This window comes from Heteronotia binoei, chromosome 8, assembly GCF_032191835.1.
Source record: "Heteronotia binoei isolate CCM8104 ecotype False Entrance Well chromosome 8, APGP_CSIRO_Hbin_v1, whole genome shotgun sequence".
In the NCBI taxonomy this organism is placed as follows: Eukaryota; Metazoa; Chordata; class Lepidosauria; order Squamata; family Gekkonidae; genus Heteronotia; species Heteronotia binoei.
The window spans coordinates 5001146-5025559 of record NC_083230.1 but is presented as its reverse complement, the minus strand read 5'-3'; the positions used below and the strand labels follow the sequence as shown (position 1 = coordinate 5025559).

The 24414-nt window shown below is 42.4% G+C and overlaps 1 protein-coding gene across 1 annotated transcript in view; it reads left to right on the top strand.

Moving 5' to 3' along the window:
* The window catches only part of PTPN12 (protein tyrosine phosphatase non-receptor type 12), a 142096-nt gene that overhangs the window by 64925 nt on the left and 52757 nt on the right, over positions 1–24414 (top strand). The window contains exons 2-6 of the mRNA XM_060244687.1: positions 12018–12126; positions 16991–17067; positions 18183–18278; positions 20213–20251; positions 21167–21238. Of these exons, the coding sequence (XP_060100670.1) occupies positions 12018–12126; positions 16991–17067; positions 18183–18278; positions 20213–20251; positions 21167–21238 (393 nt within the window). The remainder of the gene's footprint in view (positions 1–12017; positions 12127–16990; positions 17068–18182; positions 18279–20212; positions 20252–21166; positions 21239–24414) is intronic.

The following is a 24414-nucleotide window of genomic DNA, read 5'->3' as shown; positions in this document are numbered from 1 at the left end:
TTCAGTGTTTTTTCCTTCCCCCACTTGCCCAACAGCATTCATGCTACACAGTCTCGATGTGAGAAGAACTTTACTGTTGTATTCATAGCATACCAGGGCTTTTTTTGAACAGGAATGCACAGGAACGCAGTTCCGGCTGGCTTGGCACAAGGGGTTTGGCCTAATATGCAAATAAGTTCCCACTTGGGCTTTTTTTAACAAAAAAAAGCGCTGCCAGCATACTAAAGGTTTCCACAAATATGACCACTTGTTTGTGTGTTTCTCCCATCCCAATAGGGTGTACTATTTCCACCCAGACTCTCTCATGTTGGGTGGTGTCTGCAATTAAACTTGCGTTCTCTCTTGAGAAGATTTACTGACCTTTCCAGGTTAAGGTACATTCCACAAGAGCACAGGCTGTCTCAGTTGACTTCCACCGTTCAGTGTCTATAGAAGACATCTGCAGAGTGGCGACATGGTCCTCATCTTTGAACTTCACAAAATACTACTCCATTGACATAGACTTCAGGAGAGAAGCAGCTGTGGGAAAAGTGGTACTACAGTAATTGTTCTGCTGAGTAGCACACACTAAGTGAGTTTGCTATTCTCTGATGTGGAACTTAGGGTGACCATAATGTCTGAAGGCCAGCCAGGGACACCTTGGGGGGGAAGGGGGGGGGAAGGGGTGTGCGCGCGCGCGCCGCCGGAAACAGGAAGTGACACCACTTCCTGTGACATCATTTCCCCGCGTCACCTGCCGGAAACGGGAAGTGACATCACTTCCTGTGACATCACTTCCCCCAAATGACATCATTTCCCCCAAATGCCACTGCCGGAAACAGGAAGTGACTTCACAGCACTTCCTGTGACGTCCCCAAAAATCCCGCCGGAAACAATTTTGTTCTCAAATCCTGTATATACTTCATCAGTATATGGGATAAGGCACTTTCTCAACTGTGCTGCATAATGCAGCCTATTTATTTTGTCCTGTTTGCTCTGTTGGCTCTATCTGCGCCACCTTCATCACTTTCGGGGTGTGGATCCCCCAGTGGGGTGGTCTCCCGACTCCCTCCGCCGGCTGTTTCTGATAGCCCTGCGCCCCCTCTTTCATTTGATATGTGTCCCGTGCGGGTGCCACCCTCCCGCCGGGAGATGCCGCAAAATGAGCCCCCTTGAGGCTTATGGCGGCAGGGCTCAGGGGAAGCGAGCTAGACTGCTGTTCTTTTGAGGGGTTATAGAGTGTTTCGAGCCCGTCTCTGTGGCATCGGTCCCATCGTTGTGGGACCCAGGGGGCCGGCGCAGCGGCCCGCCGAAGCAGCCTGTCACTAATAACACAGGTCGAGATGCAGGACAGGAACCCGGAAGTGACCGACAGGCTGCTTCAGCGGGCCGCTGCGCCGGCCCCCTGGGCCCTACAACGATGGGACCGATGCCACAGGGACGGACTTGAAACACTCTATAACCCCTCAAAAGAACAGCAGTCTAGCTCGCTTCCCCCGAGCCCTGCCGCCATAAGCCTCAAGGGGGCTCATTTTGCGGCATCTCCCGGCGGGAGGGTGGCACCCGCACGGGACACATATCAAATGAAAGAGGGGGCGCAGGGCTATCAGAAACAGCCGGCGGAGGGAGTCGGGAGACCACCCCACTGGGGGATCCACACCCCGAAAGTGATGAAGGTGGCGCAGATAGAGCCAACAGAGCAAACAGGACAAAATAAATAGGCTGCATTATGCAGCACAGTTGAGAAAGTGCCTTATCCCATGTACTGATGAAGTAAATACAGGATCTGAGAACAAAATTGCACCAGAAGACACAAACACTAAGCTCCCTTACACTGAATCAGTGCTTGGGTCCACCAAAGTCAGTATTGTCCACTCCAGTCACAAACACAAAGCTCCCTTACACTGAATCAGTGCTTGGGTCCACCAAAGTCAGTATTGTCACATAAGAACATAAGAAGCCATGTTGGATCAGGCCAGTGGCCCATCCAGTCCAACACTCTGCGTCACATAAGAACATAACAGAAGCCCTGTTGGATCAGGCCAGTGGCCCATCCAGTCCAACACTCTGCGTCACATAAGAACATAAGAGAAGCCCTGTTGGATCAGGCCAGTGGCCCATCCAGTCCAACACTCTGCGTCACATAAGAACATAAGAGAAGCCCTGTTGGATCAGGCCAGTGGCCCATCCAGTCCAACACTCTGCGTCACATAAGAACATAAGAGAAGCCCTGTTGGATCAGGCCAGTGGCCCATCCAGTCCAACACTCTGCGTCACATAAGAACATAACAGAAGCCCTGTTGAATCAGGCCAGTGGCCCATCCAGTCCAACACTCTGCGTCACATAAGAACATAACAGAAGCCCTGTTGGATCAGGCCAGTGGCCCATCTAGTCCAACACTCTGTATCACATAAGAACATAAGAGAAGCCCTGTTGGATCAGGCCAGTGGCCCATCCAGTCCAACACTCTGTGTCACATAAGAACATAAGAGAAGCCCTGTTGGATCAGGCCAGTGGCCCATTCAGTCCAACACTCTGTGTCACATAAGAACATAAGGAGGGGGGGAAGGAAGGAAGGAGGGAGGGAGGGAAGGGAGGGAAGGAAGGAAGAAAGGAAGGAAGAAAGGAAGGGAGGAGGGAGGGAGGGAAGGGAGGAGGGAGGGAAGGAAGGAAGAAAGGAAGGGAGGGAAGGAAGGAAGGGAGGAGGGAAGGAAGGAAGGGAAGGAAGGAAGAAAGGAAGGAAGGGAGGGGGGAGGGAAGGAAGACCGCCCCCTCCCGCCAGCCCCCCCCGCTTTCGGCCCCCACCCTCCCTGCTTACCTTCTTCCAGGGCGGGTGACGGCCTCTCCTTCCGGCGGCTGGTGCTGCTGGCGAGGCTGGCGGCGGCTGCGGAGGCCGGGGAGGGCCTCCGCTGGTCTCTGGAGGACCTCCAGCGACCAGCGCCAGACTCTCCGCGGCCTCCGCGGGTCGGCGCTGGTCGCTGGAGGCCTTCCAGAGTCTCTGGAAGGCCTTCCGGGACCAGCACCGGCTGCTTTGCAGCCTCTCCGCGGCCTCCGCTGGTCGCTGGAGGCCCTCCAGAGTCTCTGGAGGGCCTCCAGCGACCAGCGGAGGCCGCGGAGAGGCCTTCGCTGGTCGGCGCTGGTCCCGGAAGGCCCTCCAGAGTCTCTGGAAGGCCTTCCGGGACCAGCGCCGGCTGCTCCGTGGCCTCTCCGCGGCCTCCGCTGGTCGCTGGAGGGCCTCCAGCGACCAGCGGAGGCCGCGGAGAGGCCTTCGCTGGTCGGCGCTGGTCCCGGAAGGCCCTCCAGAGTCTCTGGAAGGCCTTCCGGGACCAGCGCCGGCTGCTCCGCAGAGAGGCCTTCGCTGGTCGGCGCTGGTCCCGGAAGGCCCTCCAGAGTCTCTGGAAGGCCTTCTGGGACCAGCGCCGGCTGCTCCGTGGCCTCTCCGCGGCCTCCGCTGGTCGCTGGATGCCCTCCAGAGTCTCTGGAGGGCCTCCAGCGACCAGCGGAGGCCGCGGAGAGGCCTTCGCTGGTCGGCGCTGGTCCCGGAAGGCCCTCCAGAGTCTCTGGAGGGCCTTCCGGGACCAGCGCTGGCTGCTCCACGGCCTCTCCGCGGCCTCCGCTGGTCGGCGCTGGTCCCGGAAGGCCCTCCAGAGTCTCTGGAAGGCCTTCCGGGACCAGCGCCGGCTGCTCCGCGGCCTCCGCTGGTCGCTGGAGGCCCTCCAGAGTTTCTGGAGGGCCTCCAGCGACCAGCGGAGGCCGCGGAGAGGCCTTCGCTGGTCGGCGCTGGTCCCGGAAGGCCCTCCAGAGTCTCTGGAAGGCCTTCCGGGACCAGCGCCGGCTGCTCCGCGGCCTCCGCTGGTCGCTGGAGGCCCTCCAGAGTCTCTGGAGGGCTTCCAGCGACCAGCGGAGGCCGCGGAGAGGCCTCCGCCACCGCCGCTGGGCCCCGCGCGCGGGCCGGGAAGGCGGCGAGTGAGGGAGGGAGCGTCCCTGTGCGTGCGCAGGGACGCTCCCTCCCTCACTCGCCGCCTTCCCCGCCGGCGCCCGCGGCCCACCGCCTCCGGGGCTGGCTAAACCGGGACCTCTAAATGGTCCCGGTATAGCCAGCCCGGGAGGCGGGAATAGGGGGCCAGAACCGGGACATTCCCGGGCGCCCGGGACGGTCTGGCCACCGTAGTGGAGCTGCATAGACACTGCAAAAATGAACATGAGGTTGCACTTACCTGTAACTTTTGTTCATCAAGTTGTCTTCTCCCTGTTGTAGGGTTCTCTCATGTGGAATCTATCCTCCACAGTGGCTAAGGAGGACTGAGAAAAGAGCACTCTCCCTGTCTCTGTCATGTGCTGGTTTGGGTGGGAAATGTTGGCACACACTGGAGAGAAATGCACTCCGAATGCATGGAAAGCACTAGAGAGCTTTGGAACCTTCATCTCTGTGACTGGCTTGCACATATACAATCCTATGTGTGCCCGTACAGAAAACCACTCAAACAATAGTTACAGATAAATACACTATTTTATATATTACCATGTCTTGTCGAAGAGAAGTATAATGTTCTAGTCTGAAGAGAAAGTAGAGCTTTAGGAAAGCTGCTATGTCAAAGAGCATAAGATGACATGTTAAACTGGCAGTGAGAAGTAGTGTTTTGACAAGTGCTCAAGTAGTGCATCTAGCACAGTAATTTAGTTGATGTGTCACTGGTGAAAGCATTGATGTTTCAGACGAACTTCAGACAAGCCAAAGTTCAGCACTTTTCTGCTGCACTCTGTTCAAATCTACAGCTCTTCAATTCTGTTTAAGCAGTTCATCTGTCTGTTTGGAGGTTCACTGGATAATTTGGGCCATTCTTAGGCTGGGTTTAGACCTCACAAATCCCAGTAAATTGTGAGGTTTTTGTAATTCTTTCCGTTGAATGCATCAAGATCCAGATAGTTGTATCCAGAAGCAAATGCCTTCAGTAAATCAGGTTTCTTTTGATCCCAGTAGCTTTAAAATTCTCAGTTTATGAAGACATTTGATTTTGGACATCATGATTAATTGAAGCTGAATTGTCTTGTCTCAGGAGGCTGCACATGGTGTGGCGTGGGGAAGGATGCGGTTTATGTCCTTCACAGAGGAAACAAAAAACCCTGAGCTGGTTCCCAGCCTATTTCCTATGTTTGTGTTCCCCTGCCCTTTGGATTCTTTGGAGGAAGATTGAGGATTCAAATATGATACTATATCTGAAATAATAATTGAGGATTTCTTCTGGCAACTAGGCCTGGAAGTGTGAAACTAATGCAGTGAATAATAGGGAGCCACTGACAGAACTTTGGTAAAGAGTGTATATTTGTGTCAGCACCAGCTCCATGTAAAAATATGCTGTTGTAGCTGTTCAAAGAAATGTACTTTTTGGCAAAGTAGTAGGGTGGTTTCTTGTAAATGTGTAGTGTGGTTTGTATTGTTGGAGTACATTGTGTTATTTGTACTAGCATCTACTGTGTGCTTCCTGATCCTCCCATAGTAGCAGAAGAACACAAAATAATGGGTAAAGAAAAATGTTAAATCTGAATGGGTGCCTTTTTTAGTTTGTGTGGCACTTTTTAACCAAAAGAGCAGCTAGAGGGCTCTGACTTAAATAACAGTAGCATGTCTTCAGTGGACTGGAACCTCTGTATTCTGATTCCAATACATAATCAAAGGATTTCCTGCAAGTTTTTTTTAATCAGCTCATTGATTTATAAGTGGTAGTTCTTAAATTTAGGCAGAAGAGCAACAAATTATTATTGAACTGCAGGCAAGTTTCTGCAGCTGATGTAGGGTAAGATATTATTCAACTGTACTTTATTTTAAAAGAATGTTTTACCTAAAATTTGCAAAACCTAGAGGCAATTGTTTGGGCCTATATTATTGAAGCTTTTGATTTGGTAGGTAAGTGTTGAAGCCTGGTTATCAGATACTAACATAGGCTGGCAGTGACCTATGGCATAGGGATAACTGAGGTATTTGAGAAGTGTCCTAGAACTCCTAAATTAGTTGCTAGGTTATTGAAATATTGGATAAGTGAATAAACCAGGGTGCAGTTTTAAAAAATAGGCTCTTGGAATGGACAGACACTGCAAAGTGCCAGAACACGGCAAGCATTTTTGAATTTCATGTTTGGAATGGGAGATAAATTAGTAGCCCTCACTCAGCACTGGAGGAAGATACTTGATCATCTGCAAATGCTTGAAGCTTATATTCCTCCCCTTTTATTCTTAGTCCTTTAATATGTTTATTGTTCTGAATTGCTATATTCAGTACCTCCAGATATAGAATGAATAGCAAAGGGGATAATGGACAGCCCTGCCTGGTACCTTTCCAGAGGTTAGTAGTATCTGTTAAAGTACCGTTCACAACTATCCTAGCTTTCTGATTGGAATATATAGCCTCCGTCATTTCCCCAAATTTGGCCCCAAAATTCATCTTTTTCAATAGTTCCAAAAGAAACTGCCAGTTTACATTATTGAATGCTTTTTCTGCAGTAAAGGTAATCAAAAGACTCATATTAACAATATTGGTACATATTGGTGGTTAAATATATACTGTTGTAGCAGGAAAACCCTATTTATACGTTACCAATTTCAGCCGGATCAATCACAGAGGCAACGGAGACGAAAATCAGGAAAACAGCTTTTCTTTATTTAACGTGCACATGGCCCTGTACACGGGCTTCAGACCCGAGAGTCTGAGCGATGATTGCAGTTACCTGCTGCCTTTTATACCATTCCTCAGCCCATATGCCCACTTCAATACATTTCAGTTTCCCAGGTTCCTGGTCCACTGACACAAAACCACAAACATGACCTCGCACAAAACCACAAACATGACCTTGCACATTTCTGCACCTGACCTGCCTGTGGTTAGGCTCAGGCCCGTTTGTCCATCAGCCTGGCTGCCTCTAACTTATGTGGGCTTCCTGTCGGTGCTTGCTGTAACTTCTGCTTTTCTGCATAGTACCACAATCATTACTAAAACACACTCTTTATTTCTTATAGATTTCTTACACCTAAAGACTCTAAACGTACTTAAGACTCTTCTAACCATTTGTTTCTCTCTTATAGCTGTTGCTCCTTTATTCTGTATTTTATGCTTGCAAGCGCACTTCTTAGTTTGCCTGCTTACCAAAAGAGGAAGTACCTTTTAAACAGGAATATAGCTTTGCGGTTGGCTTGAGATGTTACAAATTTTGCTGTTTGTCTTCTTTGTTTGCCTGCTGGCTGGTTCCCCTTCTGCTTAGGCAGAACCACACAAAGATTCTTAAAAGCATTGCTACTTGCCTTATTAATTCTAAGCTTCCTTAAGCCACATATATTGATTAAATATAGATATGTATTTTTCTTATTTGGCCTGTTGCCACACTGTCACCTGACAGAGAATTTGGTTAGAAGCAATTTTGGAGCTTGTAATTAGGGTACCTAGAGAAGCTTAAGCCTCTTATCTTTCCAATCACAAATACTGATCTAATCTTCCCATTAAAATGAGCAAACCTAATAAGTCAGTCCCCCCTCCTGGGACACAAAAATCAGTTGGGGCCTCAGTAGGGACTTCAATATCCCAAGACACTCTTAAGGAAATGCAGAGTAACATGCAGGCTTATTTTATGGCAGCACTAAACCAAGTACAGAGTAATTTAATTGACCAGATAGGTGGGTTAAATCAAAAATTAGATGGGCTACAGAGGCAGTTGACAGAAACCAAAGAAGAGATATCTGGGCTGAGCCAAACGGTGAAAGTGTTTGATTCTAAATTGGTAGTAGTTAATAAAAGGCTGGCTATGGTGGAATCTACACAAAAACTAGTACAAGATAGGATAACGAATTAGAGCTTGACAGTGCAGCCTTAGTCCTAAGATTCCAAAATGTTCCTGAACAAAAATCTGAACATCTGACATCCAAAATGTGTGACGCATTGGCACCAGCAATAGATCTAGAGCTCTCTGAGCTAGAAAAAGAAATATATCATGTACAGAGGGTCAGCACGGCTTATTAAAAAAACCCACTCACTCCCTAGGGAGGTTCATGTCAGGTTCAACAGACGACAAGTTAAAGAGACAGTATGGAATGCCTGTAAAGGCCAAGGTTTAATAGTAAAGGGAAAAGCTGTGAGAATTTCACGAGAAGTCCCATGGCAGGTGCGAAAAAGAAGGCAGGACTACAAGCAATTGGCAGAGTTCTTGCAAGAGAAATCAACATCTTATAGATGGCTCTTCCCAGAAGGGCTGTTATTTACATACCAAGAACGAAGATATAAAATTGACTCTATATTTAAATTAGAGGAATTTATGGATAGAAACAACATTAAAAAGAGCAGGTACAAAGAGGGAAGGACGTAGAGATACTAAGAAGGGGCAGGAGAAAAGAGAGGGACAAGGCTTCACAGAAGAATCATCAGAAGAGGGAAAAGATTCTGAGGAAGAAAGGGGAGCAGGCAGATCTATGGAAACAAGACTCAAACATAAACGGTAATAAAGAGCACCAGACATAATGGAGAGTAGCCAATTGAAACTTTTGTCGGTTAACATCAGTGGGTTTCATGTACCACAGATAAGAAGGAAGACATTTTTACAGCTTTCTAAATTGAAAGCTGATAACATATGCCTCCAGGAAGAACATATTAGAGAAAAGGATTAACACCTATTAGAAAACAAAAAATTAGGGAAAATACATATGGCATTGGACCCTAAAAAGAAAAAAAGAGGGCTGGCCATATATGTTGATGAGAGGTTTGGAGCTTTGCTGATCTGAATGTGGTAAAAATTTAAATTGTGCCCAGTGTTAGTTTTGTCCTGATAAGCAATAGATACTTTAACTGAAATTTCTTACAGGGAAGGAAAAAATAAATATGGTTAAAATGTTATAGTCAAATAAATGTGAAGCTTTAAGTGGAAATTATTTTTATTGGAACAATAACTGCAAAGGTTTTAGGGCAACATTACTTATATTTCCCTTACAGAATTAAAATTTAAGGGGGGGACCTGAGGGCACCGAAGACTGACTCGCAGATTTTAGCATGTCTAAAAACAGTGTTTGATATGCCATATGTGGCATATCTTCCTTTTTTTCAGCAGAATTTAACTATTCCACAGATGTCATTGTGGAACCTCAGTTGTAGGCTTACTCTCTCTTTACTTGCATTGCGTATTTGTTCCATATTAGTTTGGAGATTACAATATACCTTCCAGCTATACAAATAAGTTATACAAGTAAAGAATTTTAGTCTTGTCCTTTCTCAGTCAACCAGTGATCTTTGAAAATCTGGATTATGTCCCCACTCCCAATCAGTAGAATGTGTTTTCTCTTAGTTCTTTAGGATAATCACATGAAAAACATTAATTATAGCCTTGAAACAGACCAAATATTGAATCCTTAGAAACTGACTTTTTTTTTTTTTTGCAATAAATAACCAAAATAGTTGAAAAATTATGGAACATCTTTGGCAAGCAGAGAACATCCACCTCCTTTGAACATGTGAGAGAATAATTAACTCTGAGCTGATCCTCCAAAAAAGCATATGTTGATGTCTTTACCTTCCTTTGACTTTTTCCTCACTCTCTGTTGCAGAGCTCTTGGTCTTATATGACCACTGTGGTAAGGAAGGAGTCAGCACTGTTGACTCAAAAGCAGTTATGAGGTAGTGTTTTTGCTTAAACCTCCCACCCCCGTACATGTTGTGTGCAGTTGATGAGGAATCAAGGAATCAGTAGAAGTTTATCTTTTTGAAAGTTATCTGAATGCAACATGTTTGACACATTGTAACCTATAAAATAAAGTCTTTGTTTTGGTGTCTTTTGTATTATACGGTGTAGTGGTGTTTCTGTAACCTGTAAAATTGCCATGTCACCCCTTTGAAAGAGGAAATACATTGTTCCTGTTAAAAATATCTCTTGTGCCTTACATAGCAACAGTCACTATCTTTCAAACCACTTCTGTACAACAATGAATAAGCAGTATTGACTTCTTTGTAGAAAAGTCTCCTGAGTCAATATGCATGGATAGTTTGTCATAAAAGTGAAAACACGGCATTGTGAATTTTCATCTTAAAAATATATCTTTTGCCTTATGTAGCAACAGTCACTATCTTTCAAACCACTTCTGTAAAACAGTGAATATGCAGTATTGACTTCCTTTGAATTGGATGGGCCATTGGCCTGATCCAGCATGGCTTCTCTTACGTTCTTTGTAGAAAACAGTGTCCTGAGTAAATGTGAACGAACAGTGCAAGTCATAAAACTAAGGACATGGCAATGTGAGTTTTCATTTTAGACGAAATGTAGATAGATTTTTTTGTTTAAACATCATGCTTCCTCTTATACTAGCCATTCCCAAAGTGGAAATCATTTTGTCATAGAAAGAGTTTTGTGAATATGTTTACAGCAGATTAGTTTATTTTGGAAAGTAATTTTTATTTAGCTTTCTTCTATAAAAATATATATAGTACCTTTGTTGCTGTTTGTTTGAACTTCCCTAGCACTATTAATCTCTTTCCTGTGGAACAAAGAAAATGTATTCTTGGGTTGGCTTGTTGATCAGTTGGTTATACTCAGAGGAGCAGTCAGATATTCAGGAGCACAAAAATACAATAGCCTTTTTGGCAACTTACATTTTTATTATAATACTGTTTTCTGCCTTGCATGTAGATTGCTGAGCTTTAGGAACCAGACATCCCTTTCATAGATAGTCCAGGTGAGCCCGATCTTGTCAAATCTTAAAAGCCAAATAGGGTTGGCCCCGGCTGGTATTTAGAGGAGAGATCTCCAAGGAATACCAGGGTCATGATGTGGAGGCAGGCAATGGCAAGCCACCTCTGAATGTCTCTTGCCTTGACAATCCTATGGGGTCGTCTTCAGTCAGTAGTGACTTGACAGCACTTTCCACCACCAGGTTACCAACAGTGTTCCCTCTAAGCTGAGTTAGTGTGAGGTAGCTCACAGTTTTTTAATTTCTGGCTCACACAGTTTTGTCTCAGCTCAGGGAAAATGGCCCCAGAGCAAACTAATTTCTGCAGTAGCTCACAACTTTAATACTTGTACCTCACAAATTAGAATTTTTACTCACAAGACTCCACAACATAGAGAGTATTGGTTACCAGACTTTTTTTTTTAAAAAAAAGATAAATAATAAGTTTCTTGAAAAATTCCAAGTTATACATAGCCTTGTAAAATGAATGTGTCAAACAAAAAACGATTCAACACAATTCTACTGTGCATATAGAAGGTACAAAACAGTATATATAACCTTGTAGAGCATTTTATATAGAATTTACAGTAAAGAAAATCCAGTTTGCCAATAAACAAACAAACATCCTATTAAGGGGAAATTAAATGATAATTGGGCCCAAAATATTGATTTCTGGTTTGATTGTTGGGTTGTTGTGGATTGAATACTTCTTACCACACAGTGTGAATGTTGATCTCATTTTTTTTTTATATTTGTAGTTTTATCCTTCCCTTTCCAACTCACTCTACCTGGTGGGAGTGTGCTAGTGATTTTGCTGGGCTATTTTATTGTTAAAATTGTTTCATTGTTTGATATGATGGATGTTTTGTTTCCAATTAAGATTATCAGTTTGCTTTCTCCTTTAGGATGTGAGGGCATAATTTTTAAAAAGGAAAGGAAAGCACTCCCCCCCAAAAAAACTCCAACGCTCTATACTATTTCCAGTGGTATCTTTGAGGATTCTCTAGTACTCACAAGTGGGACAGTCCATGTTGCTTTAGAAATAACTCATTTTTTTCTTGATGTCCTCAAAGCAGTGTTGGTAACAAATTACTCTATAAAAATTTGTGTTTAACTATCAGAATAGAACACTGCAAAGGGGAAAATATTCCATTGTGTGGGTAACACTTCTATGATATGACTAGCTGTTCTTCAATATTTGTTTCAGGTTAAAGAGAGCTGTGCGGAGTAATGGTGGTTGAAAAGACCCAACTAAACTTATTCCTATACAGCAGCTTTTTTGTTGAAGAAAAAGTATTTTGAAGCTGCTGAAAAAGTAACTTAGATCAAAACATTTTAATTACAGAGGCTAAGGAGGCTATCAACCAAGTATAGAACAGAAAAGATCTACCCAACATTCACAGGAGAAAAAGAAGAAAATGTGAAAAAGAACAGATACAAGGATATACTGCCATGTAAGCCCTTTTCTTCTAAATAAACACTTTAATATCATTTAATAAAAGTATTTTGCCAGTTAACACTTACAATATCTTGAATAAGTAAATTAGATGGTAATTATTTACTGAAAGTAGTATTTTTAAAAAGATCCGCCATCTGTGTAAGTGAATGTTTCTTTGTGTTGGCCTCCCAGTTTCTATTTAAAAACCCATTTTCAAGGCTTAAAATCTGTTAATGACTCTGATCTCTGAACCAGTGTAGCAAAAAGTTTTGTGACTCGTTTGATATATAATTATTCAAAACAGTTTTCTTGAAGAATCTGTTGTCTGAACATTACCAGGAAAAGGGTAGATCCTGGAATGGGGAGATGAAATAGTTATGTAAATTTTTAATAAACAACAGTTCTACAGTGTTTGATTAATTCATTTAAGAACCACTAAATGTCCAAGCTCTGCTCGTGACCTGAGTTTGATCCCAGTGGAAGTTGGGTTCAGGTAGCTGGCTCATGGTTGACTCATCCTTCCATCCTTCCGAGGTCATTAAAATGAGTACCCAGCTTGCTGAGGGTAACGTGTAGATGACTGGGGAAGGCAATGGCAAATCACTCCGTAAAAAAGTCTGCCATGAAAATGTTGTGAAAGCAACACCCCCGAGTTGAAAATGACTGGTGCTTGCACAGGGGATTACCTTTACCTTCAAATGTCATCTGCATAGATATTGGAATTCTGACTATATCGGCAGACTGACATCCTATGTTTCAAGTTAATATTAGTGGGGGGAAAGTTGGTTTACCATTTGTACAAATATTTGATTTAGATCCATTTATTAATTTTCTATTTTTTTTTAAAGTTCTATTCAGAAGATTTATTTATTTATTTTTTATTTATTTGGGATTTATATCCCGCCCTTCCCACGAATGGCTCAGGGCGGCTTCCAACAATAAAATTTAAACAATTTCAAGTATAAACAGTTAAATATTTAAACAGTTAAAAACATTAAAGATAGGAACTTCTAGACCTGCTTCTACTCTGGATGCCCTTCTGGCTGTTAGGAGTAGCTTAACCAGAAGTTAACTTGATCACCTGTGTAATCTGAACTTTAGCACTAAAAACTAGCTACAGGTTCCATCCTGGTGCCGGAGAAGCACCAAGAATATTTTTTAAAAAATTAGTCTATAGCAGGGGTGGCCAACGGTAGCTCTCCAGATGTTTTTTGCCTACAACTCCCATCAGCCCCAGCCAGCATGACCAATGGCTGGGGCTGATGGGAGTTGTAGGCAAAAAACATCTGGAGAGCTACCGTTGGCCACCCCTGGTCTATAGGGATGCACTTTATGACATGACGTGATATCCTCAATCACCAAACATGTCTACAGTATTTGTGTTTCATAGTTTACTTTTGTGCTTGGAATTGAATAGCTTTGCTTGGCAAATTCTTTGAGGTCTGGGTTGACTCAGTATAATCAGATTATCTCTTTGAAGATGAGTCTTTATGGAAAATCTGTCTCCTGGAAAAGGCTTGTTTTTTCAGTATAATTGCAGTAGTGATCATAGAATCATAGAGTTGGAAGGGACCACTAGGGTCATCTAGTCTCCTCTCCAAGCTAAACATACCCAGCTCCTTCAGCCTTTCTAGACCCTCACCATTTTTGTTGCTCTCCTCTGGACTCGTTCTAGCTTGTCTATATCCTTCTTAAAATGTGGTGCCCAAAACAGAGTAAAACGATACCATCACATCATGTGATCTGGACACTATACTTCTGTTGATACGCCCAAAATTGCATTTGCCTTTTTAGCCACCGTATCACACTGTTGACTCATGTTCAGCGTATGATCCACTAAGACCCCTAGATCCTTTTTGCACATACTACTGCTAAGACAAGTCTCCCCAATCCTATAATCATGCATGGGATTTTTTCTACCTAAATTCAGAACTTTACATTTATCCCTGTTAAAATTCATTTTATTGATTTTAGCCCAGTTTTCCAGCTTGTCAAGGTCATCCTGTATCCTGTTTCTGTCGTCTGTGTTTGCAACCCCTCCCAATTTAGTATCATCTGCAAATTTAATAAGCATTCCCTCTATTCCTTCATCCAAATCATTGATAAAGTTGTTGAACAAAACAGGTCCCAGGATAGATCCTTGAGGCACTCCACTTGTCACTCCTCTCCAAGAGGATGAGGAACCATTCACAAGCACTCTTTGGGTGCGATCTGTCAATCAGTTACAGATCCATCTAACGGTAACAAGATCTAAACCACATTTTACCAACTTGTCAACAAGGATAGTATGTGGAACCTTATCAAAAGCCTTACTGAAATCAAGATAAACGATGTCCTGGAAAAATGTGACCCGAAGAAGATGTTCTGAGCCCCTGCTGCTCAGCAATAGGTTCTAGGATCTCCCCACAGTAACTGATTCTGAACCATTGGAACAAGGGCTACTTCCCCAGCCTCCACGAAGCTTGAAGAAAGTTTCTCAGGATCCTGTGGAAAAGAAGCCTGGAGCTTCTGCTCAATATAGGAAGAGGAAGGTGGTGGTGATTGGAGACTCCTTGCTCAGAGGGGTGGAGTCCAAAGTGTGCCGACCGGACTTATCATCCCGAGAGGTCTGCCCTCTGCCAGGTGCACGCATCCAGCACATGACAGAAAGGATTGGAAGACTTATCAAACCCATGGATTACTATCCTTTCTTGTTGATCCACCTGGGAACGAACGATACTGCCTGTCATAGCCCTGAACGTATTAGAAAAGACTATGTGGCTCTGGGTCAGAAGGTGAAGGAGCTGGGCACACAGGTTGTGTTCTCGTCAGTGCTTCCTGTTGCAGGCCATGGCTTAGGACGAGAAAAAAGAATACTTCAAATAAATGACTGGCTACATTGATGGTGTCGTCAGAAAAGATTCGGATTTTTGGACCATGGTTTACGCTTTCGAGATGGTGGTCTTCTATTGGGAGATGGTTTGCACCTTATGGGCGGTAGGAAAAAGGGTGTTTGGTAACAACCTTGTTAACCTAATAAGGAGGGCTTTAAACTAAATTGTATGAGGGAGCAAGACAATAATTCAAAGCCTCGTATGATGCCAGAAACTGGGAATAAGAACAATAAGATTTGCAAAGAGTGTTCATACGCTAGGTAATGTTTGCAGGCTTGTACGGAAACTGAACCCTCGGGATGCATAAAACGTGGATTCTGATGTGCCCCTTAGTCAGTATGATACTAACCAAATGTTACTTTACTAAGGTTACAGGTTATTTGAAAAGTCACCAGAAACAAGAATGGCCAGTGATTGCCAATACAACCTTTAGTTTCAAACCACAAGCTAACTTTAAGAATTAACAATGTTGACAGGAGTTGGCCAGATGAATATCAGACCATTACTGAACATAGCTAATGGTAACTGAACTGTGGGTTGTCTTCAATGTGTAGCAAGTATGAATTGCTAATGAAATACTTCTAGAAAAACTGACTCCTGCTGTCCATGTGATTCAGAGATCTTGCCTGAAAACACAGTGGTATTTAATTCACGAGTGTCATGACTACTCTTAAAATACATAAGCAGGAAAAATTAATGCGTGCAATGTTTGAGATACCTGTATACATACAGATGTAGTATAAAAGGTAAGTCTAGATTTCCCTGGAAATTATTCTGCTGCTCTATTCAGAAGCCACACTACTTGGTTGTGCCCCTTAGCCAGCATGAGACATTGAGCTTATTTTAGAGTTAGCTACTCATGAGTCCTGGATGAGAGATGAGTCTGCTGTTGTTGTCTGTGTTCTTCAGTGGTAGGGTTTGTCTTGTTTCTTAAGTTAATGTTGTTCTGCAATGTTTTGACTCAGCTCTGCTGAGAGGGCGATGCCCTGACTTCAGCCTAGTAATGTTTTTGATCCCCGAACCTGAAAACTAAAGAAGGAAGTTTAAAACTGTTCAGTGCTTGATACAATATGGTGAAACTGCCACTGCACCATAACCATGATATATCTACCATGAAACATTGACTTAGGGGGATCATGAGTAGTCTCAATTGTAACTTAAATGTCTTCAAAATAACAACCTGAAATATAACAGAATTCTGTTCCCTTAGAGCATCGCAATGAATTCAGAAACTGTTGTTGTTTCTAAAATATTTATGTCCTGCCTTGCCACGAAGCTCAAGGTAGCTAGTGGGAAAAAACTTACAAGAAGTTTGCTAAAAACTATAAAAACCACATCTACATAGTAAGCCCTCAGCAAAAGTAAAATGTCAGAACAGCAAAAATAAAATCCTGGCATTTTTGTTCACACCTGTCTCCCCCCCCCCCCACCCCATTCTGGCTTATTTTAAAATTCTTTATTATTGGATATATTTTCCTTCAGATTTTACTATAAGAAAGCTGTGCATTTAACCATACCTACTGTTGAGGAAGTCCTGTGAACTGTAATGGAGCACATGCTGACTTGGAATTGCCTTTTTGTGGCCTGGTTTAGAATTTTGGATTAATAGTAATTTGATATTGGATTTTACCTATAGAATTGGTTTAGATTCTTGCCAGGTGGTCTGAACTGGATCTGAGTGTTTTAAAATTTAAAAAGTGTTGTGTTTGCTTCTAAGAAATTTAGTGAACAGTGGACATAAAGTCAATAATAAAAAGCAATATCTAGAAACATGACTTTAGTCCTTTCGCTATAGATACGAATCCTGTTCCTGGAACAAGTATGAATGGCTTGAATTTAGTGTAGCAGCAAGTGTCTCCTAATGCATCATGTTTGTTTACCTTTTAAAATGGTTCTTGGAAGCATTTTTGATCTTAAAATCACATTTATTTTGTTGTGCAGTGTTATGGGGAATGCATGCAAAATGTAACATGCAAAATAATTCTTCATAAATTTACTATCTTATAGTTGACCACAGCAGAGTTAAACTGACTTTAAAAACTCCCCCACAAGATTCAGACTACATCAATGCAAATTTTATTAAGGTATGTAATTATGTAACTTTATTCCCTAACGAAATTGTAAATATTGTACCAAACTTTCCTTGATGGTGAACAGAATGTTATAGTTTGTTAAACCTGAACACAAAAAAAAGGAGGAAAGAGTATTCTCCAAACCATTGGTGTGTGAATAAGAAATCACTAAACTTGTACAAAAATCCTTGGTTCGTAGAACTTGGTGCTTTAGAAACAATACATCTGATAACAATCATGTACAATAATAATGTAAATATCAACACATTGTAAATAAATAAGAGAAAGGAGGTTTTATAGTGCCCAATAAGTAAAAGTCACGGTGCAGCCACAGTTCAGTATTTTTAATGCATTAATACTCTCTCTTCAGATGATGCTCTAGTTTGCCTTAATGATGCGGGGGGGGGGGGATTGGTTGTTTTTTAATGGTTTCAAAAGGTACATTTATTTGTTTTAACTTTTCAGCCATTTTGCTGGCTCTTTATGGCAGAGAGAAGTGATAAAATCTAAAATAAAAACAGTAATAGGTGCACATAGTAATTATTTTCTCCACACAACACTGCCAAATACCATTGGACAGTAAACAAAAAATTCGGATGAGTGTGGTGACTTCCACAACTTTGTGGAAAAATATTTGTGAAAAAAAGATTTGGAAAAGCCAGAACAATCAACACCGATTGTAGGAAGACATAAGGACCAGGAAAAGCTTAGTGTCAAAGAAAACCTCATATGTTCTGTTGGGCAGGAGAGCTAAGTATTCTTAACAGATCATTCAATGACTTGACTGTAGCTATGGCTTTAATATTCTGTTTTAATTTGCTGACTTTATTTTAATGAGATTTATATCCTGACCTTCTGCATTAAAAGGTCACTCTCACACTCTTCATTATACATGTACTCTAGAGTATTTTTCTTGTGTTATTAGTTTGAATGAAACACTACTTTGGTTTGAACATTACTCCTGAGTTTGAAGAGACTGACACATTGGCATTTTGGATGTGCATCTTTAAATAGAATCAGCCTTTGAATTTTCATGTCTAAGGTGACTGGCTTATGTTATAAAATGTATTTAAACTCACAACACATCTATAACTGCTAACTACATTCAGTGTGTGTTAAAATTTCAGGGAGTCCATGGGCCAAAAGCGTATGTAGCAACCCAGGGACCGCTAGCAAATACAGTAATAGATTTCTGGAGGATGATATGGGAGTACAGTGTTGCAGTAAGTATCCTGCCTCAGTATTCAGTTCTGTCATGTAAAGATTTTTGTAACAGGTGACTTGCAATTCAACATACTTGCTAATTGTCTGCATGATACTGTCACTTGATGTGCTCACATATGTCCTGATGTATGTTGCTGTCATTCAGACCTTGGCTTGTGTTATGTGTTATGTGTTGTGGGAAGTGAATTGTCTTCCAAGAGTAAATATTCAGTTGGAACTCACCAAAATGGCAGTTGGTACATGTCAAAATGATGATTATTCTCCAAGTGTTAATGCCCCTTGCAGTGCAATGTTAAGAGAGGTCTAACTTCAGTGGCTTATGGTACATCCTAGCTTCACTTTGGCATGCCTCATGTACTGCTAACTGTAAACAGAACTGAAAGCCCTGTCCTACATACAAAACTATCACAGGGAAAAGTATTAGTCTGCCTAGAGAATTGATCTGATAGCATGGTGTCAAATTTGAAATCTTATAACTTTTGCGCTTAATCATTGTAGGAAATATATCTAGATTGCATTTGTAATTACTGTGAATATTGTGCACGTGGGCTTCAGTTGCTTTTCAAAGTATGGGCTGCCGTTAAGCATGATGCATAGTGTAAGTGCTGTGTCTGTGTTCTAAACATCATATTTAAATGTAGATATTGTAATAGCTGTTTTCACCTATGTCGACCTCACTCACTTACGTCCCTCAGAGGCAAGATCTCCTTTTCTCTCCTTTTCTGACTGAGCAGCGATATTTATCGATCTTATTTTTGGAAGAACTTTGGCTATCACATTATGAAATTCTGCTGCTGGCTCAGCCAGAAAACTGAGGAAAGGGTTGAGATCCCCCTTTAACTGAAACCATTGAAATGGCTCCTAGGCTTTTTAAAGTTCAAAAGTAACTATATATTTTATTCAACGTAGAGGGAAAAGGTGAAAGGGGTAAAATTTCGGAGGTAAATCAATATACTACAGATCACATGTTCCAAGCAATTAGGAGTTTTAAAAAGTTTTTCAGTGACATAGAATCTTTAAGATGAGGGGGTTTTGTTTCACTGTTTCCAAACACTCCAGAATACTTTCTTGAGCATATCTGGCTCTTTTGCTTTCCAGAAGGCAGGGGTACTCTGTTCAGTACCCAACTCCTTCACTAAACACACCAAACCTGGGATCTCTCCATTCTTCAGCACAGTCTCCCTGCTTTAACTGGGTAGGGAAATTCTTCTCTCACTAGAATATCTGGCCTGAATGGAAGTCTTTATCTGATTGCCCACTGTTCCTGTCAACCTTTCCAGTATTCCATCTGTGTTAAACTGCCCTTAGTCATGGCTAAACACAAATTCTGTCAGCACTAAACCCTTCTCTATCAGCGCTAGACTCAGGTTCTGTCAATATTCGACTCTTCTTAGTTAGGGCTGAATTCAGATATCTGTCTCCTCTGCATTCAGTTCTCAAGTCTTCCTCTGCTCAACTCATAACCGGTTAGATCTTTTAGAGCAGCGTGTCACTCAAGGTTATCTGTTTCTGTGAGGAATTAACCCTTCACAGTCCATTACTTGCTTCCACAGCACTTGAAAGATTTTAAAGTGCTGTCCATCACAGCATGCTTTCTATGAACTGATGTTCAAACATGTTTCTCTTCTTTTGTAATTGCGAATTGCTGTATCTGAATATATCTATTCCATTCTTCATCCAAAGAGCTCAGGGTGGTGTGTGTGGTTTTTTCTCATCTTCCCTTTTATCCTTACAACAATCCTGTGAGATAGCTTCGGTTCAAATAGTGGCCAATGGACTTCATGGTTAAATGGGAATTTGAACTTGAGCCTTGTGTGTCCTGATCAGACATCTGAATCATTCAAACCACATTGGCTCTTATGTTAGACAGCATATAAGCAGGGTTTAATAGCATTTTGAAACTGTTAGATAAATTTATATTTTTCTTTTCTAGATTATTGTAATGGCTTGTCGAGAATTTGAAATGGGAAGGGTACGTATACATGGTTTGGGGGTATGTGTGCAGCCTTTATGCTACTAAATCAATTTTCTGAATTGGCTTCTCACAGAATATTGCCATATTATGTTTTTTTTTCAGAAATTGCAAAATTAAAAGTTGATATCAGATTTCATAAAATGCAGTGCAATAGGCGTTATGAGATATATTAATGGTAAGAAAACTATATAATGTTGAGCATGTACACTAAACTAGATGGTACCAAGGCTAAGTGCAGTATTCTCAACACAGCCTTGTGGGCTTAAAATTAATTACATAAGGATTCAGAGAGCAAATAGAAATTTTTTAGAAGTAGATTAAAAAGTAAGTTCTAAAAAGTATCTGAAATTTTAAACAGTTGAGAAAAGATGGTCTTGCTGGCATTTATATCCAGTGGTCTGTACAACGTATTTGTAAATATGTATGCAGTTATTGTCAAGTCTGCTGTATTTTTATTAACATGTTTTCTAACTCTGGTTCAGAAGCAAGGGATTCTGGGCTCATACTGAACACCGAATGCTGCTAGCTACCTCTCCTCCCCCCCCCCCCCCCCGCTTAGCTATGCCTTTGTTGTGTAGTCTGCTTTGAAATGCTGATATGAGAACAAGATAGTGGAGCCTTCTCAAGCCGGGTGTCTGTGGGAGTGTGAAGCGCCAAGGCCTTGGCTTGGGAACGAGGGAGTAACATCCTAGTGTGAAAATATACTGCATGGAGTACCCCGCCCGTAGGAATCCTTTGATCTATACCTTAAATGCTTGGTTAATGTCTATGTACCCCAGTCCTTCAATCTCTATCATGGTCTTCAGTTCTGCTTTCAATAAACTAGCAACTTTGTTTCAACCAAAGACTCGTTATTGAATTCAGCCGACTTGACAGTTATGTTGATTAAAACTGCATATGTTTTGTTTACAGAAAAAATGTGAGCGTTACTGGCCTCTGAATGGAGAGGAAGGTGTGTTGTTTGGACCATTTCGCATTTCATGTGTAAGTATTTTATGAAGTTTGTGATAACTACTTTGGTCCTAACTGCTGCAACAGTATGTGAACTAACTTTTGAGTTGGATGAGGGGTTAAGGGATGAACCTGTTCTTGTATCAGAAGAGAATTTGGAAGTCCCATCTGATCTGTCTCCAAATGAAAGGGTTGGAATGTGCCATCTTCTTCACCATTGGAGGATCTCAGGCTTTATGCTGAGCAGATGCTTCGCATGGCCAAATTGTTGGATGGATACCTCTCAACACCCTAGAGATAAAATCCTGTCACATTTATATTCTGAGTACCCAGGAGCGGTAGCGTTCCTTTTGTTAGAGGGATTCCTGGAGATGGCAGGTGAATTGTGGAATAAGCCTGCATCCTTGTTAGCTACATCTCACTGATTAGAAACCTTTATAGAGTGAAGCAAGATAAATGCAGTTATTTGGGACTGTGTCCTCTGCCATCATCCCTAGTGCCTGAGATGCAACCAAGAGGGCGACAGAGCAATCATGTTGTGCTAGTGGATAAAGAAGGAAGGATGCAATAGGCAGAAAAATGTATTCTTCAGCTGCAGTAGATCTTAGGATTGCCAACTATTTAGCCATCATGGAATGATATCAGTTGTTTCTTTGGAGAAGTTAAATCCCTGTTTAGAAGAATTAAAAGAAGTAATTGGCAAAGGTTCTCCAAATGAGACTGGCTCAGCGACAGATCAATGCAAGTAGATACTTAAATGAAAGACACATCCAATATGATTTTTTTTTTTGCATTTTGTACGTTGTGTGTGTGCGTGCATGCCTGGAAGTTATGGTGACTTCTGGTGACCCCTACTGGGGCATGGAGGGCATTCAGAGAAGTGGCTTCATACATCCTGCTTCTGTCTCCTGGTGTTGGTATTCCAAGGAGGTCTCCTATCCAAGTACTTGCCATAGTTGGCCCTGCTTAGCTTCCAAGATCTGATGACGTGCTAACTGCCTTTTGAGAGGACATCTGGGCCATCCAGGTCAAAGTATCACTTCAGTTGTCTTGAGAAGACATGCATGGCTATGATCTAATGCACTCCCATTGGACACACACCAGAGAGCAGAAGATCTCCCATATGAATGTCATATGTTATTTTCAGAAAAGATTGATGAGATTCTGATGCAAATGAAGAGGAACTATCAGAAGGCAAAGTTGTTGAGAGTAGCCTCATTGGGAGCTGCTGGATATGAACAGAGACCATATTTTAGAGATAGTACAAACTAAAATCCTGCACAAGTTTCTGTCTGTTCCTAGCTGTCTGCCAAACTCTGCCATCAGATTAGAAGCTGGTGTCCCAAGCATCGAGATGTCCATGTGGTTAAACACCTTTTGTAACTTTTTGAAGGTTCTTTCAAAGTCAGATGGTCTTCCCCACTTGATTCTTTTAGACCCTATTGTGGGAACCTGGGAGAAAAGATGTCTAGACCATTTCAGACTTTGTGATCTCTCCCCTGAGTCCTTAGCAATGATGGAGTTGAGGGACGCGAAAGAACGTCTGCGCATGAGGTTGGTGGAGCTCGAACTGAGATCTGCCAGAACTAGTCTTTCTGCACACATTTTCTTAGGGAAGCAAGCCAAAGTACTATCCCCAGCCAGTTATCTTTTCAATATTACTATCTCAAAATATCGGATAGCTTTTTCAAAAGCACGGCTCAACGCACTTTTTTCATCGGTGCTTTTGGGTCGTTACGCCAGGCGCCCATTTCTGGAAAGACTGTGCCCCTGCAATTGCAATGAGGTTGAAATAACTTCCCACATTGTTCTGCAGTGCCCAAACTACAAGGACTTGAGGGCAAGTCTAATTTCTCCGATTCTCGGACCCTTGGTGGGCTGGCAGGAGGATGAGCAAATTGCCTTCCTCCTGTCTGACGCTCATTCTGATGTTTCTTCTAAGATTGCCCGTTTCTGCTAAGCTGCTCAGCTGGAAAGGAGGGAAATTGAGAGTGTAAATCTTGGTTATGGGTTTTAACAATATATGTAACAGCAGGAGTTAGGAATTTCGTGTAAGAGGTGATGCGTTTGTTGCTGTTTTGTTTGTATTTTTAAGCTGGTCGGATGACCGTGAATAAAGAACTAACTAACTCATATTGCAAATTAGGCCACCCCCCCCCCCCGATGTCACCAGTGTTTCACATAGGACTTTTTTGTAGAAAAAGCCCAGCAGGAATTCATTTACATATTAGGCCACACCCCCTGACACCAAGCCAGCCGGAACTGCATTCCTGTGCATTCCTGCTCAAAAAAAGCCCTGATGTTCTGTAACCTCAGACAAATGGGTTCCTGACATTGTTAAACATGGATACAAGATGGAGTTTTAGTTCACTACCACCTGCACAACCAGTGGCTGTGAATATCATTTGCCTCAGTTGCAAGAGGAAGCAGATGCACTTCAAGACAAGGGGTATTAGAGGAAGTAGAGACCCCTGATGATTCAACTGGTTCTGTTCTCATGTCTTTCTGATGCAAAAGAAAGATGGGGAAAATGGACCAATTTTGGATTTAAGGGCACTGAACAAATTTTTACAGGTGTCCAGGTTTCATATGATATCATCAACACAGGTTCTACAGCTGTTGAAGAATGATTTATGGTTTGCAGTACTGGACCTAAAAGATGTGTATTTTTATAGTATAGGAGGAACACAGAAAATATCTTAGGCTTTGGTATGTGGAAAAAGTTTCAGTACACTGTATCGCTATTTGGATTGGCAACTGCACCACAAATATTCACAAAATGCCTGGCATAAATAGTTTCCTCTTTATGTTTGAGGGGATATACAATTTAGCCATAATTGGATGATTGGCTAATTGTGGCCACATCTAAGTTGAGGTTGCTGGCCCTGTCCTCTACTGTTGCTCTGGCTGCTGAGTCAGAGGTGAGCCTGGGGATCTCATAAATAGTTAGGAAAGTTTGCATTGTTGTGCTTACCCCACTTGGGAAGGGATGATGAAGCTCATGGACCATTACCAATGACCTGCAGCAGGGGGTGTAACATGTTAGTCTTCTCCCTGAGGACAAGACGGATTAGTCAGATGTGTAAGTTAATAGAACTCTTAGAGGAGAAGGTTCGGAGCCTGGAAGAAAGAATCAAGGAAGGGGAGGAGTTCATAAACCGAAGCCTTGATGTCCTGCCTAGGGAAGGGGAGAGACCAATTGAAAGGAC